This window comes from Lampetra fluviatilis, chromosome 54 (genome assembly GCF_964198595.1).
Source record: "Lampetra fluviatilis chromosome 54, kcLamFluv1.1, whole genome shotgun sequence".
NCBI lineage: Eukaryota > Metazoa > Chordata > Hyperoartia > Petromyzontiformes > Petromyzontidae > Lampetra > Lampetra fluviatilis.
The window spans coordinates 8,372,846-8,392,790 of NC_136328.1; the positions used below are offsets into that span (position 1 = coordinate 8,372,846).

General features: G+C 47.8%; 1 protein-coding gene across 1 annotated transcript in view; it reads left to right on the top strand.

Moving 5' to 3' along the window:
* Window positions 1–16,253: 16,253 nt before the first annotated feature.
* The window catches only part of LOC144949510 (NFX1-type zinc finger-containing protein 1-like), a 40,633-nt gene continuing 36,941 nt past the window's right edge, over window positions 16,254–19,945 (top strand). The window contains exon 1 of the mRNA XM_078879434.1: window positions 16,254–16,409. Coding sequence (XP_078735560.1) covers window positions 16,254–16,409 — 156 coding nt within the window. The remainder of the gene's footprint in view (window positions 16,410–19,945) is intronic.

The window sequence follows — 19,945 nt, forward strand, 5'->3', positions numbered from 1 at the left end:
TGGCCCGTAATGGTTTTCTGTCTCACTATGCCGGTATTTCCGCCACTCAAGGCCACGTGATGCTCACGTGGCCTTGACCCGACTGGCTTTGTGACGACCTGCACCTGGTGACTCGGAACTTGATTTGATGTAACTGGTGGGCGATTGCACGCTGGCGGTCGCTGGGCAGCACCGAGCTTGCGGACAAGTGCCCAGGTATTTCTACTTGACTTAGAAAAGTCTGCATTGGTGACAAGTTTCTCCCAACGAGCACATTGCACGATGTTGAGGCTTTCAATCAGATGTGACACTACCTCCGGGAAACCAGACTTTACATTGTCGAAGTAGCTCGGCACACTCGGCATCAAGGCACGGGGTACAGAGGGAATAGCTATTACACCCACAATCCCGCTCTCTACCAGTAACCAGCGCTACGTGCCGTAGTGACCCTTTCTATGTCACTACTTATACATTGCATACAGGATATACGCCAATGCGTACTGTATTGCAGACAACGGAGGGTGGCAGCCGCTGGATGTCAACCAGTTCGCATTTCACGTACAGTGCATGGCCATATTTTGGGTGAACTGAATAAATAACAAGGTCATATCGAGCTATCTGGAAACACCCGGCCTGGTCATCTAGAATATGGGTCTCCTGTAAACAGATGGCGTCGTTGTTGTATGAAGTGGCTAATTCATGAATGACATCACGTTTAGCCGCAAATAGTAATTCCACATTGAGCTGAACAACACGGAGTGCTGGCCCCACAGGCCTTGAACCTAAGGCCTGGGCAGGAGGTGTAACTGTAGTCACGTGTTGGTCGGGATCATGACGATCCGGCCAACTAGCTGCAGCTTTGGTTTCCTCAGACATTGACATGGCTGGGTACTTGCAGGCGGACACGACAAGGACATAGCTGCATTTGTTCCCTGGTGAGGAGATGCCATACCCTGGCTCGCCAGGAGATAGAGTGTTTCCCCCTCACACGCTTGGGTTTTCTCCGGGTGTTCCGGTTTCCTCCCATATGTAAACACTCTTTAAATTGCCAGATAACACCTTTATATGAAGCGGATCTTGGAGCTTAGGCAATTAATGGCATCGGCTCACCACATGGCTGCTTTCCTACTTGTCTGTGGTTCCTCCTCACGCCTCAGAATTGTTCTTTCTTACGGGAGAATAGTGAGGGAGAGGAGTGAACGAATACTGTGCGGCGGCGGCGCGTTACAAGTTGAGGTTATGATTACATCTCAGTGGCAGAGCAGGTAGAAAAGTGCTGCCCCTTCTATGTGGACCAAAGGGTCACCTGAAGGGATCTCAGCGATAGCTTTGTGATATTCGCGGACCTCTAACACGGAAGGTTGTGTTGCTCCGAAAGTGATCTGAATGGATTCTCTGACTCAAGATATGCGACCGATAGCACAATAGTGACAAAATTATTAAGCTTAATTAGAAACCAAAAACATTTGTCTGCCCTTGTCGTTGTGCCATCATAGGTCACCACGGCGGACGTTCACCCACTTCAGGGCACACGCCAAGAGAACAAGAAAGGCCGATCTTAATCTTCTTCTCCCAAGCTCTCCGGCATTCCCTTCGTCACGGTGGCCGGCGGCAGCTGGTGTTGTGAATCAGGCCGGTGGCGCAGCCCCTAGACACACGGCTGTTTCACTACAGCAGGGTCGCATGCCACCACCGCCACCACCGCCGTCTATTGAACAAAAAGTCCCGGACACACTGCCCCATTGGTGACGAGCACCACCTTGGGCTTGGGTTACCGCCATATAGTGATGCTATGGTACGTCATACAAAATAAGATCCATGAGAATCGTATCGTCCGATGCACAAACTATTGTAATGTTGATTTGAAGCTTTCGTGACTGCAGGAATCCATACTCTTTGGTTCTTTCGGTAAAGTCACGTAGGCATGACTTTACCGAAAGAATCAAAGAGTATTGTATAGTTTTGAAACAGTTCATGTCTTGACAAAATATTTCTGAAATTATAATTAAAGTTCACTCTTATAATAATTGTTCATTTATGAGGGCGCATCATAAGCCTCAGCAACTTAAAGCGCCTTACTTCGCATCTCATCTTGAACATTTTAATGGGACCCCCACCTCCCTCACCCCAGTGGCAGCTGTTTCTATGCAGCACAAGGCGATTGTACTTGCCCGTAAGTGGGCCTTTGTCTGCCAGTAGGAGTGCGATGTTTTCTGTTGTGTGTAATCCCAATTGCGTTCTCTTCTTGCATATGACGGCAATGTGCTCAGGAAGCTAGAATGTCGATGTCTGCTGCTAGCCACGACGAGAGGGCTTCAGTAGAAAGAGAGGAGATCGTGTCGTGTCGTGTTTCTGTTCTTCCTCCGTTGTAGACTTAAGTGGTTTACTGTACTGTATGGACAATATCGTAAACACAATTGAGTATTTTTATTGTTTTATATTTATATTATTTTATTATTTCCCTTCTACGTGACTTTACCGAAAGAACCAAGAATACAATTGAGTAAATTTCATGTGTATTTTGTAAGGCATGAACCACAATGGTAATGTGTTATTTTAATAAATAGATCTAATCCCATTCAACGAGTGGCTCTGTTAAACTCTTTTGGATACATTCACGGGCGTCTCGGTTAAGTGGCGTCAATCTTCTGACAGCGTATGTGTATGCGTGTTATGAGTGATTAACATTTAAGCTATCCATACTTAAAGTTGGCTATGGAAAAGCACAAACACAAGACGAAAGTTATGCGGAATACACGATTACAGAGTTAATGAAAACTTGTATCGCGACAATCGTCGTGAGATTTAACATCGTATCGCGAAGAGTGATGTCACTGCGACCCACCTACTTCGGTGTCCAATCAGATTGGTTAAATTAAGATTCTGAACGCCTCCTTCCCATATTTGTCCCTCCACGTAAAAAAAAAATATAAAAGTTATTCACTTGAGAATAGGTTTTCCCCTTTTTTCTGGCAACAAAACAGGTGTTGAGATGTTAAAACACCAAACTGAAACCTTTTACAAGGAATCATATCTGCATTAACCACAATACTTGTGGTCAGAATGCATACGAAAAACATACGGTACTCTGATAATATATGCATCGTCTTTGAAACTGATTGGTCCACACCAGAGACAGCTTTCTTTGGAGCCTAGTCTCAAAAGGCCTTTTGGCCACTTGGCTGAGCTGAAGGTGCCTCTCTGTTTGGGGGTTGTGTGACCAGGTGAAAGTGGCACTGTGATGCCCACTTGCACAAGCACCTCGCCATTTTCATCAGACATTGCATATCCCCACTCTGTATGGTGGCTGTTAAAATCTCTGACGTATATCGCTGGTTGTTGAAACTTTGGTAGACTCACTGGTACATCCCATGAGTCATTTGGTGGTTTGTATATGTAGTGGGTTACTTGTGCAATGTGAGGTTACACCTGGATGATAATGATAGGTTTTTCTGGCCTCAGCCCGCAACCAATGGGGAGTCGAGCCAGGGGCGTGGCCCTGGAGCTGGACAGTATCTTCGGGAAAGTTCCAGGGGTGTGGCTGAGGATTGGCTGCGTGGTATTACGTGGGCCAGGGATTATAAGGGGTGGAAAAAGATAGCACGTGGTCAGTGTGCGGAGGAACGAAGGGGGAAGTAACGTGGCTGGTGCCGTGGTCCCGAGCCAGCCACGTGGCGGGCCGCGGCAGTCTCTCTCCCCCTCAAGCTGTCAGCCAGCAGCATGAAGGAGCAAGGGAACCGAGTGTACGAATGCGGTGGAAGGCTGTGAACGGAAAACGAATAAACAACTCTGAAGTCACGACGTCGTCTGAATGGGGTTTATTACATTTGTATTAAAAGTTATTAACTTTTTACACAACCCATCAGCCACACAAACACACGGCCTTCTGGGAGCACATTCAGTGTCTCATCATCAGCAGAGCCACGCTTGCTTGAACCCAGTTGCCAGCACTGGGTGGCGCTGTTGCGAACAGAACCCGTTGCCACCAGTCACAATTGGTAAACGGTAGTCAGAGCCGTCCCTAGGGTAGGGCGAATCTGGGCGATCGCCCCGGACCCCGCGCTTTGGGGGGGGGGGGGTCGCGTTTTGACGTCACGCTGTTAGATGTCATACTCCCGATTTAGTTTGAAGCTGTCAGGGGGCCCACACGGTGGGGTTTGCCCCGGGCCCCGTACCCTTCTATGGATAGCCCTGACGGTAGTAATAGACTTTATAACACGTCGTAGGCTTTCGTGACCAATATCCATAAAGGGTTTTTTGGGTTATATTGCGTAAATGTGTCCTCAAACCCATCACCACCCGACACAGCCAATTAGTAAGGGATGTCATATCAACAAAACATGCCAATTCTTTACTACTTTAGCACACCGGTGTGTTGGAGAGTAACCCACGCCATTTGCAAATTGAGTATGATGTTTCGCTGGTAATTACAACCGCACTCATCAGGCGATTAGCCAGAATTGTGGAGAAATCCTCCTGTTTTGGTCTTAAATAAAGGAGCAATGGTGATGGCATCACTATTATCCCATCAGGTGGAAAGACCAGAGGGGGGGTTAATGTAGTCATATATGTAGTGGGTTCTAAATAGGCGCACACCGAGTCCTGGAGGCAACACGTTTATTTACTAACACAACTCGAACTGGCTAACATAACAGATAACTGTGCAACTCTCCGAGGTTAACTATGTACATCACGGGTTAACTATGTATATTACGGGTAAACTACATAGGGTGGTGGCCACCGCTCCTAACCACCTAACCACTTGAATGGGATCACTAAGTGGTTGGACCAGGACAGCTAACACGCTGCCTGGCCTTCGTGCGCGAAGACCGAAGAGTGAGGATCAAAGAAGACGGCTTCATTCCCGGGTCGAACAGCCCAGCTCCCTCTCAGGACTGGGCTTATATCCGCTGCGGCGTGACCGGGCTCTGCCCCTGGCCACACCCTCTTCTAGATCCTTCGTGGAGGCTCTCGGTCCATACCACGTGGCCCCCTCACCCCCTTCTGGGGGTCCCCGTGCCCCCTCGTCCGGTCACGTGCTCTCGCGGGTTCACGCAGGCTGTCATGTCCTGACCTGATCTCTGTGACACCCAGACCCTGCCCTCTAGTGAGCCGCTTAATGAAGTACACACACTGGTGTCATAGAACGGCACCTCGCGTACAGTACCACTCTTCCCTCGGTACTGTCGCTACATATACAGGGTGTTTTAAAGAATGGACCCGATTTGAAATCGCTATAGCTCCGCAACCATGAACCGCCCATGAATGAAACTCTTACCACTTGAAAGGGAAGGGCATAGGGTTTTAAATTATTACCGCTAGATGCCTCGCCCAGCGTACAAACAGCACCTAGCCTCAGTCATTCGCAAGACACACTGCCTCAACGTTGGATAGGGGATACGTCAAAGACCGTGCTTTTTGTGCCACCATTAGCGAAAAATCTGGATGACCTCAAAAATAGAATCACGGCAGCTGTGACTTCAGTGTAAGAAGACACTTTGAGAGGCATTTGGGAAGAATCCAACTATCGTCTCGATGTTGTCCGTACAGCAGGTGGAGGGCACATAGAGCATTTATAAAATGGTTAGTAAAACTTGATAACTCATTAAACCGTTTGTAACTTTTTGTGTAATTGTAACATGTTGCCATTGTGAAATATACTGCTTTGAAATTGGGTCCATCTTTTTAAAACAACCTGTACATTACAACGCATCATATTAATCTGAAAATATGCAGTACCTATTATTGGTTGAGTTATTCACAGTAAATCAATAGACAGTGGAATGCGTTTATGTTGATTTTGATGGACATTATGTTGATCTGAGAATATGCAGAGATTGTGTAGTACCTATTATTGGTTACCCACAGTTAATATCAACAGACATGGAATACTTTTACGTTTAGATTGTTGAACATACATTATGTTGATCTGATAATATGCAGAGACTGTGCAGTACCTATTATGGGTGGCTCACAGTTAATCAACACTGCAATTATTTTATTTTTAGTTTGCTGTTGCAGAGAATACGTGTGCCACCAAGGGCATTCATTTCATTTTGATGTTGATGTTTTGTGTACAGCTAATTATTACTGGCCAGTATCAATTGGAGAATCCGTTGAATATGAGAGAAACATGAATGATTGTAACCGTTTTGATAGCTGCAGGCGAAACTCTGCTTGGAAACTTATTAACAAGAACGTTCTTCATTTGCATGCCTATGCAGGTTACCATATGTTGACAGACGGGATGTAACATTAGCGTAAGACTAAAAGAACACCAAAGAAATATTTAATACTCTCAAAGACAACTGGCTGCAGTTGCACAAGATGCTTGCAAACAAGGACACTCAATTGATTTTGATAACGTTGAAGTGTTGTGTAAAACTAATTATGACTGGCCAAGACTAATTCGAGAATCCATTGAAATTGAGAGATATTATTAAGTAATACATCTTACAATTAAAATTCCTTATAGAGTAAACACATACTATTCACCGATTACTAATCTATTATATTATTACATTACCCCCCCCCTCCGCCTGTGATCTCTGCACCTGATTGGGTTCCGTGATGACGTCGTCCTACTCTCTTTAAGACCGAAAATAGGTGGATTGCTTCACTATTCTGGCAATTCGCCCGATGATGCGGGATTTAATCACCAGCGAAACGTCGTACTCAAATTGTAAATGTTGAGGATTTACTCTCCAACACACTGGTGGGCTGAAGTAGTAACTAGTTGGCGTTTTGTTTACGTGACAAATCCCTTACTAATTGGCTGTGTCGGGTGGTGGAGGGTTATGACGCATGTATACTTATGCAATCTAACCAAAAAACCTTTATTATGGATAAAAAGCATTCCACTAAAATTTCGATTAACTATGAATAACCCGACCAATAACACTGGTCTAGAGCCAAAATGCTTCCGAAATAAATATAGTCAACTCTACTAATTCTGGGTCACTGAGAATGAAAATAATGCTTCAAATGTGTTGATTGGCTCTAGTTTTTAAGATATGCTACTGGTCAGTGTATACGACCCTTGACTTGGGAATGGTGGAGGATAAGTGAGTTATAAAAAGAAGGGATCTAAATTTAAACAGGAAATCACTAAATACATATTTGACTGGATCTATGAATAAATATATGACTGGGTTTGGACAGTACTTGCTTTTTGAGCAAAACAATGAATGATGCAATCTGAACCTGGTATTTCATCATACATGATATTAATTGTATCATGTTATTCCTAGAAGTCATGGATGATGCAATCATACTAGGCTTCCATCCCTCTGTTGAACAAATTTCCCTATATCAGCTCTAGAAATCATACAGTGTCGTGCTCTCTTATTTGTCAGTGTTGGATTTTGCAAAGGGACACATTTCTGTTTAGCCAAAGTGAGCCGAGATACCTCGTACTTGTGTGAACAAAGCAGATAACTTCTGCTATGTTTGTGGTGAAGTTACTTTTGCATCACAAAAGCGCAGCATAGCCATTATGGTTAAGAAAGCCTATCACCTTAATTTTGGTTGCAAAATTGGAGATCAGGACAAGATGTGGGCCCCACACATATGCTGCAACACTTGTGCAACAAATCTTCGCTAGTGGTTGAACAGGAAAAGGACATCTATGCATTTTGCATTGCCAATGGTTTGGAGAGAGACAACATATCACATCAGCAATTGTTACTTCTGCATGGTGCCTCCGGTTGGGAAAGGTATGTCACAGAAGAAAAAGTGGACTGTGCATTATCCAAACATTCCATCAGCTATACACCCAGTACCCCACGGAGAAGGACTGCCTGTTCCTGATGCACCAGAATCATGGTCACTTGAGTCAGACGAGGAAGAAGATGAAACTTCTGGTCCTGAACCATCAAGGTCACGTGACCCAGATTTTTTCCCATCCTCCTCCTCTGAACCACACCTTATAACACAAGGTGAACTGACAGACCTTGTCAGGGATTTGGAACTCCCCAAGAGCAAGGCAGAACTATTGGGCTACAGACTGCAACAGTGGAATCTCCTGGCAAGTGATGTTAGGGTTTCCATGTTCCGTGACCGTCAAAAGGATCTTGTCCCATTCTTCTTCATGGAAGGTGATCTTGTAGCCTACAACAACATCAATGGTGTGATGGCAGCCCTCAATATCGTTCATGATCCAGATGAGTTGAGACTGTTCATTGATTCATCGAAGATGAGTTTTAAATCTGTTTTGCTGCATAATGGCAATGTTTTTCCATCAATTCCAGTTGGTCATGCATTCCATATGAAGGAAACCTATGACAACATGAAACTACTTTTGAGGTGCATAAACTATGACCAATATCATTGGCAGCTTTGTGGCCATTTGAAGGTTGTTACTCTCTTTCTTGGTCTGAAAACTGGATACACAAAATACTGCTGTTTTATCTGCGAATGGGATAGTCGTGCGAGAGATTCCCACTACATCAAGATAAATTGGGCACTCTGACAGTCATTGGAGCCTGGGAGGAAAAGTATTCAGCATCCACCACTTGTTGAATCAAGAAAGATGTTGTTATCACCCTCACACATCAAGCTGGGTCTGATGAAGAACTTTGTCAAAGCCATGGACAAAACACAAGCAGCTTTCAAGTACCTCCGTGGAAAATTTCCAAGGTTAAGTGAAGCTAAGATGAAGTATGGTGTCTTTGTCATGAACTTCTTCGAGATGATGCATTTGACAGTGCACTGTGTGGCAAGGAAAAGACGGCATGGAAAGCCTTCCAGTTAGTGGCAACACATTTTATTGGAAACAACAAGGCAGACAACTAGAGAGCATTGGTGGAAAACCTCAAGGCATACAAAAGCTTTAGTTGCAACATGTCACTAAAGATAAATGTTTGCACTCTCATCCAGATTTTTTCCACTGAACTGCGGAGCAGTGAGTGACAAGCATGGCGAGCGATTTCACCAGGACATTGCGACGATGGAGAAACGCTCTCAGGGCAAATGGAGCCCATCAATGCTTGCAGACTATTGCTGGACAGTGGCAAGAGATGCTCCATTTAATGAATACAAGAGACAAGCCAAGTAGACACTGAATAAGGACTAAATAAACTATGTACATATATATCCATAATAGTTTTTTTGCCTTTTGTTTCATCATACATTTTATTTATCTAACCCTTTTGCTGATTTTTAAAGTGTTACATGAACAGGACAGGTGACATGTTATCATGTAAAGCAACCATAAACACATGAAAAGACCTAGGTTTACAATTTATAAGTACAACTCTATCTACACAATATACATAGACGTAAAATGTAAAAACTTTAATATATTGGGAACAGTAGCCAATCAGTTGTTTTAATTGTCATATTTGAATTCAGCGCATCAGAATCCATAATAAACAGCACATTTCATCTCAGAAGCAGACGACGTCTAAAAAATTGTAGACCAGTGTAATAGGTACTGCATATTCTCAGAATGACATTCCTAGTGATGTCATCACAGTGATGACATTCCCACACCTCGATATAAGACCGAATACAAGAAGACTTCTTCATAATTCTGGCTAATCGCCTGATGAGGCTGGTTGTAATCACCGGCGAAACGTCATACTACAATTGTAAATGTTATGGGTTTACTAGTGTAGGGGTGTTAGAGAGAGAGCCGTTATGCATGGCAGCTTATGGGAAACAAACACAGTGGGCGGGGCTACGTGAGTGCACGGGGGGGGGGTGCACTCAACGACGTCCGCACCAGGCAGCCCGGGGCCCCACCCCTCAGCGGGGGTTGAGTATAAAGGGGGATGTGTCAGAGGGCTCGGGGCAGAATGTTAAAGCTAAACCAGTGAAGACCGAAGATCGTCTAGCTAGAGCCCTGGACTCCCCTGGGACGCCGCCCTTGTCAGGGCCGCGCAGGACCGAGCCAGCGGCGTGGTCCCGAGAACCAGAACTAGTGCTCTGGGACTCCGGGTACCGTAGCCCGACTTACCAGTGTCGGGCCAGACAGCCTCCCCTAGCCCGTTAGTGGAGGACTAGGAGGTAGGTCAGAGATAGCTAGCAGTGTATTCCCAGCTAGCCGGGTGAGGGGGCCGATACCCCCTCCAGTATTGTATGTCCGCGGTTGTGACAACTGTTGCGGAATAAATACGTGTGCCTCAACCCCGGGTGTCCAAGAGTCCTCGACGGTATTACACTAGTAACGAATTGGCACGTTTGTTTACGTGACAGACCTTACTTATTGGCCGTGTCAGGTGGTGGTGGTGGCGGGTTCAACGACACATTTATGTTTACGTGATCTAGAACCGCAGTGTAGCCGAAGAACAGACTGTTGGGGCAAGTTCTGTTGGCGAGCAGCACCTATGATGCCTCACTTGATACAGCAAATCTGGCTGTGACGTTCCCACCTGATGATGGAGACTTGTGTTGCCTCCGAAACGTCGTGATTTATTATTATTTTATTTTTATTAATTTTTATAAAAAATGTTCACCTCCGTGACTTTACCGAAAAAACTAAGAGTATGAATCCTTGCAGTCACGAAAGCTTCAAATCTAGAATCAGCACCTATGAAGGCCGGAACTGTGGCACACGAGGGTGGTGGGGTAGCCTGCACCACGCCCGACTGCCTTTGGCTCCGATTCAGATAATCGTCAATGGTGTTGGGCGTGAATCGAACTCGGGTGGTCGGGTTCACTGCACTGCCGATCCCCACTCGCAGACAAACAATACACACGCTTCGGATCGTTGTCGGTAAGTACAGTGTCTATTCAAGTATTTATACTCCTAATTATTGTGGAAAAATGACTTTTGTATGTTTTTTTTTACATGTGCAGTGACATCGCGGGATGTCACTGTACAGTGCCGGTCATAGAGAAGCACGGCGTGCGATGTAACGACATCGCGGACACCACGAGGGTGTGGGTGCAGTACCGGCCCTAGACGAGCCCGGTGAGTCCTGATTGATAGCGCTGGATGGCACCACGCTTGGCGTGCAGTGCCAGCCCTACAGGACAGGGTGTGGGAGTGCCGGCCAAAGGATGAAGTTACTAAAGGCTATGGCACTCTGGTTGACCCGAGAGGACACGTGACCAGTTAAGTCTACAAAGGGGGCCCCAAGTGGGGGCTAGGGGTGGTCACGTGATTGGGATCCAGATCCTTCCCAAGGATTATCGAAGGCGGTCGTGACCAAGGGCGGAGCCAGCCAGGCCGCAGAGAATATAAGCCGGGTCCCGAGAGGGACCAGGATTGTTGTTGTTCATCCTGGAAGAAACCTTCGTCTACGTTCTCCGTTCAACGAGTCTCCAACACGTGGACCTGGACCCAAGCTGTTGGTCTCGGTCCATAGTAGCAGTTACGTTGTGATTAGTGTAGTTAGCCTGGTGGTCACCACCATAGGTTGTTATTCTGTTAAGGGGAAAGTTACCCCGTGTGTTGTAGTTGAATAAATGTGTTGCCTCCAAGTCTCTATCTGTGACTCACTACACATGTGTATTTAAGTTGTTTAGTTTTTTGTTTATTCTACATACACTACAGTGCTTATTTCAATTGTAATGTTGTCCGTGTTTGGTTTCCGTGTGCCAAACCACATTCCGACAACGTAACCCCCCGCGATATTCAGCCTTTTGTATGCGGATGGCGGTGTCGCATTCGAGTCGCGATAACGCGATGCGTCACCTGGCCACACAAAGACAAAGATCCCCCGTGTAGCCTTTAACAGGCTGAAGGGGCAAGTGCTGTTAGCGAGTAGCCACCTATGAAGGCCGCCACGGCACACAAGAGGGGGTGGGTGGCCAGCAACCACGTCCGGCCGCCTTTGTCTCCCCAGTGGCGATGTTTACACCACTGCACCAGATATTCATTTGAGGCTGAGTCGACATAGGGGAGGCCCAGGATCGGTTTAGATAATTGTCACTGGTGTTGATCGTGAGCGGGAATGGAACCCGGGTCGCCAGGTTCGTAGCGTAGCGCGCTCACCGCTACACTACCGCTCCCCACCTGGCCACAAGTACACACACGTTGACTGGCAAGCGACCCGCCCGACTGTTGTTGTTGGATCGGAAGCTCCCACTCCGTGTGTGTGTCTCGGGGGGGATTATTCATTTCCATGGAGGAGATATGGGGTGGCGGTGATGGGACTTTGGCTATTGGGGAATAGATTTGTGTTTATTTTTAGTAATTTGCTTAACTTTCCTATTCAGTACACTGCACTCATGCCATGTTTTTTTTGTTTTTGTAACTTTCTCATTGGACATGTACAAAAGAGCTTTTGTATAGGCCATCGGATTCTTACAGTATCAATACATATTCTGATGAGATAATGACATCATTGTGGGGTTGGGGTGAAGGGGGTGGAGTAGGGCAGTCGATAGATCATGGCTGATCTAAATAAATATAAAAATAGTATAAACAATGGCATCTGTACAAGTGAGTTCATTCTGCATATTTGTGGTGAAAATCCCCGTGGGGGAGAACGCTCAGTTGCTATAGTAGTTGTAATAATAACGCACTTGCTGGCGAGGTGTGGCCGCTGGTTTGGCGGTGGTGGTTGTTGTGACGATGGCTGTGTTGGCTGAGTGACCCAAGCTGGGGCAGTAACAATGAGGGCTCTTAGGTTTGGCACAGCCCACAGATTAAGAGCCATACGCAGGTTAGGACTCTTAAAAAGGATGCACGCTGGTGACACTGCCAAGGTGGTTTTCATTGTTTTGTTTGTTTTGGTCAATCCACTGCTGGATGAGGGGCCCTCTTCCCCCACCCCACACCGCGCCTTGCAGGCCGTGGGTGATGGTTGGCCGTGACCTGGCCGCTGGTCGGCCACGTTGGGGTGGCGGAAATCATCGCTAACCGCGACTCCTGCGGCGCCAGTCGGCGTCTCTCGCCCACCCGATCGCCCTGCCAAGCCTCAAGCCCCTCGCCGCGTATCTCCTCGTGAAACGCGTTGTTGTACTGTACCAGTGTGTGCCCCCCTTCAACCTCCCCCCCCCCTTCACCAACCCGCCGCACTCGTGGCCGGCGTGGTGAAGTATGGTCAAAACAAGGCTTATCTGTCGGTGCATAGTAAGAGTCTAAATGCAGTGTGGGACAAGGGGGGAGTGATTGCTAACCCTAACCCTAATAATGAGCTAAAATAAATTAGGGTTAGGGTTAGGGTTAGGGGTTAGGGTTAGGGTTATGATACTGTCATTGATAACGATGGCGAGATGTTGACTACCTCGCCTGGTATGCAGGAGGTCGTGGGTTCGATCCCGACCCTTGACGCCTGCTGCTGATGTGTATTTGGAGTTTGCGGTGTCTCTCTCTCTCTCCCTGTGGTCGCGTGGATTTTTCTCCACATTTAGAATCAACTTGCGTTTGGAGTTTGTGGCTGCTCTAAATCTCTACATTACAAGCCGACAATTCGTCGAGGCATCCTTCGAGGCCAGGTTGCTTCTGAATCGTCTACAGCTCAGTGGGCTTTGCCCGAGCAAAATAAAACATTTAGTTAAGCACTGTACACATTTCTGCACAGGGCACTGTACACACGTGTACTGTATCAACTACCGACCTTGGGGAGCTGCTGCTATACAATGTGCAGTTCTTGTTTAAAAAAAACATTCCTCCTGGGTCGATAAAATTGGTACCACTTTGTGGGGAAGTCAACGATGCTTGTCCTATACGTGGCCTCGTTCCCGCCGCAGGATCGTGGAATGTCCACTACTGGCTCAGTGGTAAACGGGAGGAGATCGTTTGGGAAGGGCGTCACTTTCCCTCCTCTTCGTCATTGCTCGCCACTTGCCTCCCACGCTCGCAGTTGCCCGTCAGTGACGTGCGGCGTTTGCTGCGCAAGGGAAGTTCTCTGGTGGCGGTGACCGAAAGTGACCGAAAGCGAGGGGGGAGGGAGGAAGGACGCGGCTTCGGTGCCGTCTGCCATGGGACTAAATATAACACAACTCTTGTTCCTGGGTACGAAGTGTTATTTTTTTTATTGCATTATGCCTAAGAAGGTATAGGCAATGGCTATTATTCCACACAAACTTTGCTTTTGTGACACTACCCAGGAACAACATTATTTTGTTACACTGTAATCAAAGAAAGCCCCTTCGAGACGCGCACTGAAGGATACAGCGCTGCGCTGTTGACGTGTGTCATTCAAAATCAGTCGTCGTCAGCAGCCGTGATCTATCCACTGCTGGATGGTCTTACCCCGCGATGCAACCAGCTACCTCGCTCGCGAGCTGCGCTCACCGCTGCTCCGTCTCCGCTGGGGACGTCCCTCGGGACGCGCTCCTTCTTTGGCTGCCGCTCCGTTCTTAGTCTCGACCACCGGCCACCGTCAACTCCGAGCCGCGTCATGCCCAATCAGCACTATCAGCATGGTGGTTCTGAGCATGATTACTGATCATGATAACCATTATTACTGATTAATCTGACCATGATTACTGATTATTCTGACCATGATTACTAATCATTATTACCATGATTACTAATGATTCTGACCATAATTACTGACGATGATAACCGTGATTAATGATGATTCTGAGCATGGTTACATGCTGACGATGAGAGTGATGATGCCCATGACATGACGTTGACAATGATGATAACCATGGATGTTAATGATGATGATGACCGTGACAATCGGCATGCAGTATCCACGTGTGCTTGGTCCTCTGTGGCGTAGTGGACAACAACAATAATTTACATTTGTAAGGCGCATTTCATCCGTGGATGTCAATGCGACCACCCCAAATATCCCGGGTTCAAGTCCCGCATCAGACGCAATCGGAAGGGTGAGAGTTCAAATCTAGGTTGGGGTGGCGGGGGGTTGACTCAGCCCACAATCTTTTTGGGGTCAATAACATTCCTACCACTTTGTTGGGAAAGTCATCAACGGTTGTCTTATGACTATACGCACACCCGGCACAGGAATGTGGAAGGAATGTGGAAATGCAATCACTGGCTAGACATGTGACATGAGCACCACTCCTCGATGACGAATTTGCCGTTCGTCACTTTGACTTCGCCCTCGGGCGAGACAATCCGAGATTCGCTATATACCTTTTGCAAGGGCAGACACAACTGGCCAAACACACACGCCACCACAGCAAAGCTGCCGCTGCTCCTCCGTGCGGTTCGCGAGACCCCTCAACAATGACCCCCCTCCCCCCCCCCAGGCAAAGAGAAACCCGACGGACACGTGACCGATGTGCCGTAGACTCCTCAGATGACGAGAAATCGCAGCGACTCCCAGAAGTGACGACGACGACTTAGCCGAGAGCCACGGCTTGAGAGGGCAGGGGGAGGGAGGAGGGAAGGGGAGGACAGGGGGAGGGAGGGGGGAGGAGGACAGGGGGAGAGGGGAGAGCAGAGGGAGGGAGGAGAGCAGGGGGAGGGGGGGGACAGGGGGAGGGGGCAGACAGGGGGAGGGGGCAGAGCAGGGGGAGGGGGGAGGAGGACAGGGGGAGGGGGGAGGACAGGGGGAGGGGGGAGGAGGACAGGAGGAGGGAGGAGGACAGGGGGAGGGGGGAGGAGGACAGGGGGAGGGGGGAGGAGGACAGGGGGAGGGGGGAGGCGGGCAGGGGGAGGGAGGAGGACAGGGGGAGGGGGGAGGGAGGGGGGAGGAGGGGAGGGCAGGGGGAGGGGGAGGGGGGAGGGCAGGGGGAGGGGGAGGACAGGGGGAGGGGGGAGGAGGACAGGGGGAGGGGGGAGGCCAGGTGGAGGGGGGAGAGCAGGGGGAGGGGGGAGGAGGACAGGGGGAGGGGGGAGGAGGACAGTGGGAGGGGGGAGGAGGACAGGGGGAGGGGGGGAGGAGGGGCGGGCAGGGGGAGGGGGGAGGACAGGGGGAGGGAGGAGGACAGGGGGAGGGGGGAGGAGGACAGGGGGAGGGAGGAGGGAGGGGGGAGGAGGGGAGGGCAGGGGGAGGGGGGAGGAGGACAGGGGGAGGGAGGAGGGAGGGGGAAGGAGGGGAGGGCAGGGGGAGGGGGGAGGCGGGCAGGGGGAGGGAGGAGGACAGGGGGAGGGGGGAGGCCAGGTGGAGGGGGGAGAGCAGGGGGAGGGGGGAGGAGGACAGGGGGAGGGGGGAGGAGGACAGGGGGAGGGGGGAGGAGGACAGGGGGAGGGAGGAGGAGGACAGGGGGAGGGGGAGGAGGGGAGGGCAGGGGGAGGGGGAGGGACAGGGGGAGGGGGGAGGAGGACAGGGGGAGGGGGGAGGAGGACAGGGGGAGGGGGGAGGAGGGGAGGGCAGGGGGAGGGGGAAGGCGGGCAGGGGGAGGGAGGAGGACAGGGGGAGGGGGGGCGGCCAGGGGGAGGGGGGGCGGGCAGGGGGTGGATGATTGGGGGCCAGGGGAGGGTTTTGGATAGAGCTTATAAAGGATGCGTGCCCCACTCGAGCGACCCCAAATCAGCCATCTCAGCCCAGCACCCATCTACCAAGCAAGTAAACCGTCCTCCACCGCCAGTGAGTGTCATCTTCGTCGCCATCGGGGTGAGCGGGTGGCTTCGTTTCTCGCCGAGTGTTTTATCAGTCTCGTGGGAGACCCCTGGGCAGGGTCTGCTGTGGCAGGCACCACGGGGACGTTGATGCCCCATTGCGCGCTCTTTGCGGTGGTGCGGAATAGATGTTTCGGACCTCAGCCCCGGCCAGACAGCTACGGCTAAAAATTAAAGCCCCCGATTGTTGTAATCATTGTCGCTTATCATTATAATACTAGTCATTGATAATATCGTCAACGTAGTGTGATTGTCATCATTGCATTGTGTTGAAAAAGTGGCGCTTGCAGACTTTTCAGTATTTCTATTTATTTTAATGTTCAAGTTCAAGTTCATTTATTAGGTATAGCCCTGTGAGCCATTCAGCTCTTGAATCGGGTGCAACCGCAACAAACAAAAAACAAAAACATGAACAAAAAACATCTTAAAGTGAATATGTGACTAAGTGCAAACAGAAAATCCAAGAATAGACAGCAAAATATTGCAGAAAAAACACCGTACACCAACGCTGTGTGCAAAAATCCCAGTGGGATGCAAGTCAAACAACAACAACAACAACCACAAGACAGCTTAGATTAAGGCCATCAGTCTAACTCTGTACTACAACAAACAAACATGGCTAAACCAATACACTTTTCGAAATCACCAAAATAAAGCCATGAAAGCAGTGAAAAAGCAATCATAGGAACTGTGACAGAATTTTCACAATAAATGGCATAAACAACATGTACTACCAAAACCCTGCAGCCATAGCTGGCTGCATGAGTCACTCCACCTTTAAGATCAGCACACTAAATCAAAACACAGGTCATACTTTGTAGCGATCATCCGGAGCGAAACATTTTATTTTAGGTCACTGAATAGCACTGGCAGCTAGGGGTGTACAACTCCTCTAGAGCAGTTTTGAGTGAAGATCTCATAGGTAGTGACTCAAGTTTCAATTTATTGGCAACAGCATTCTAGACCCTGGGGGCATCAATAGCAAAGGCCCTTCCTCCAGTATATGTACGGCAATAGGGAATATTAAGCTGGTAAATGAGTGTAGACCTTAGGTCAAATTTGTTCTTTGAAACAGAGATGAGATCCAGCAGGTAATCTGCAGATTCTTTTGCAAGTACATCATGAATAAATAAGATCTGGTGCACAAGCCGTCGAACATTCAGAGATGTTAAGTTTGACCCAATGTAGAGGTCACAGTGGTGAGTCCTATATGGGCAGTTCAATGCAAATCTTAAGGCCGAGTGATACATTGAGTCAAGCTTCTTCAGTACAGTACTTGGGGCTGATTTATAAACAATGTCACAGTAATCAAGTAGAGGCAGTATGGTAGCTTTAATCAATTCCAAACGGAACATAGGGGGGAAGCAGTGCTTGTGTCGATATAGAAAACCAATTTTAATTTTTGTCTTTTTCCCAATATAATCAATGTGATCTTCAAAATTCAGTTTTGAATCCAGGATGATCCCAAGATACTTATAGATCTTAACTTGCTCTATTTGATCATTATTTAAGGAATGTAATTTGGGGAAAATAACTTCCCGCTTTAGTCCTGGTGAGAAGCATAGCACCTTGGTTTTGGCAGGATTTAGGACTAGTTTAAGAGCAACTAGCTGATGTTGTAGTTTGTTGAAATCACTCTGGAGCTTAGCAATCACGTCATCCGGAGAGCGGCCAGCAGTAATTAGTACCGTGTCATCTGCAAAAAGATTTACCCTGGAATAATCCAGTTCAGTGCCCAAGTCATTTACATAAAGAGAGAACAAGAGGGGGCCGAGAATGGAACCCTGTGGAACCCCTTTTGTTATCTTAACACTGTTTGACCTCCAACCATCTGTGAATACAGTTTGGGTGCGAGAAAAGAGGTAATTTTTTAACCATTTTACTGTGTTTTCGGAAAAACCGAGGCAACTTATTTTACTAAGCAGGATGTTGTGGTCTACTGTATCAAAAGCTTTGGACAAGTCAAGAAAAAGACAGGCGCAGTACTGCTTATTATCAAGGCTACTGTAAATGTGATTCATAGAGTCTAATGCAGCAGATGTGGTGCTGTATTTTTTTCGGAACCCAGATTGTTTTAGATGTAATAGATTGTTGGCGGACAGGAAACTGATAATTTGGTAGTTCAATAATTTTTCAAAAATTTTCATCAACGGGGACAAAATTGAGATAGGTCGGTAGTTATTTGGATCATCTTTAGGGCCCCCTTTGTGAAGTGGACGAACATAGGAATGTTTCCATTCTAGAGGAACTGATGCTTCTTTGATGGACAGGTTGAAAATATGGGCTATAGGTTTGTATATTAGGTGACCAACACTTAGTAGAGCAAAGACGGGAATACTATCTGCTCCGGTAGAGGAGGACCCTTTGAGGAAGGACAGTTGTTTCAGAACATTACTTTCGTGGATTGGCTGAAAACTAAATTCGCTTAATGTTTGGATAGGGGTGTAGGAATTTGCATGAGCAGGGGTGACTCCCAATAGATTATCAAATAGGGTACCAGCTTCAGAAAAATGAAGGTTAAAATTGTCAACTATTTTTTGGGGATCTGAAAAATATTCCCCATTTCGGTTAAGCTGAACGGGCAGATTATCTGTTTTGGATGCCTTTTCGATACATTTGATTGTTTTCCAGAAAATCCTGGCATTTCCATGAGATTCAAGGAGAGTAGAAGAGAAGTAGTCGTTTTTTGCATGCCGTATTTTTTTGACGCATCTATTCCTTAAAATCCTGTATTCTAGCCAGTCATTAACCAAATTACTTTTCTGAGCACATGCCCAAGCCTTGTCTCTAGTTTTCATGAGTTTTGTAATCAAAGGATCAAACCATGGTGGTAATGTGGTGACTTGCTTAGCTTTTTCTCTATGTTGCACCCCTGATCGGCTGTACTGTTCGTTGTTGTAACTCGCTGACCCGCCCCGACTGGATATCTGTGATCAATAGCTTCATAGCTCATCGGATTCCTCCTGCAGTCTAAATAAACATTCCGATTCTGATCATTATATCGTTAGTGTTCATGTACTGTAGAGTGAACAGAAAATGACCTACGGTTATAAAAAAAACAGGCTGTCTTTTCGAGCAATGGCCCTTCTTAGGAGCATAGCGATCGACTGGCTGTATAGTTGGAGATCGGTCGTCATACTGCGCTGCGGGTCCTGGGAGTAGTGGCAAATCTAAGCGATAATCTGTGAAAACAGTCAGAGTGGTTATCACGATTCTGAACTCGCAGTCCAGAGGTCGCCGCCACTCCGGTTCAAAAGGTTTTCTCAAATCCGCTTCTCGGACAGGTGACCACCGCGCGTACACAGGTGCTATAGGCTGCGTGGCGAGCGGCAGTGCAGCAAAATCCATTGTTGTACTGTACTGTGCTCTCCCGTCTAGGCTCCCCGCCTACACCAACCAGCAGCGTACATGACAGGGTGCAATAGGCTGAGCCGGCGCGTCAGACTAATTAACTTTTTAGCTTCGTGTGTGGGCATTTGACACGGGAGTGGAAGACTTTGCAGTTTTTTCCTGGATTTTTCTGTTTGCGCA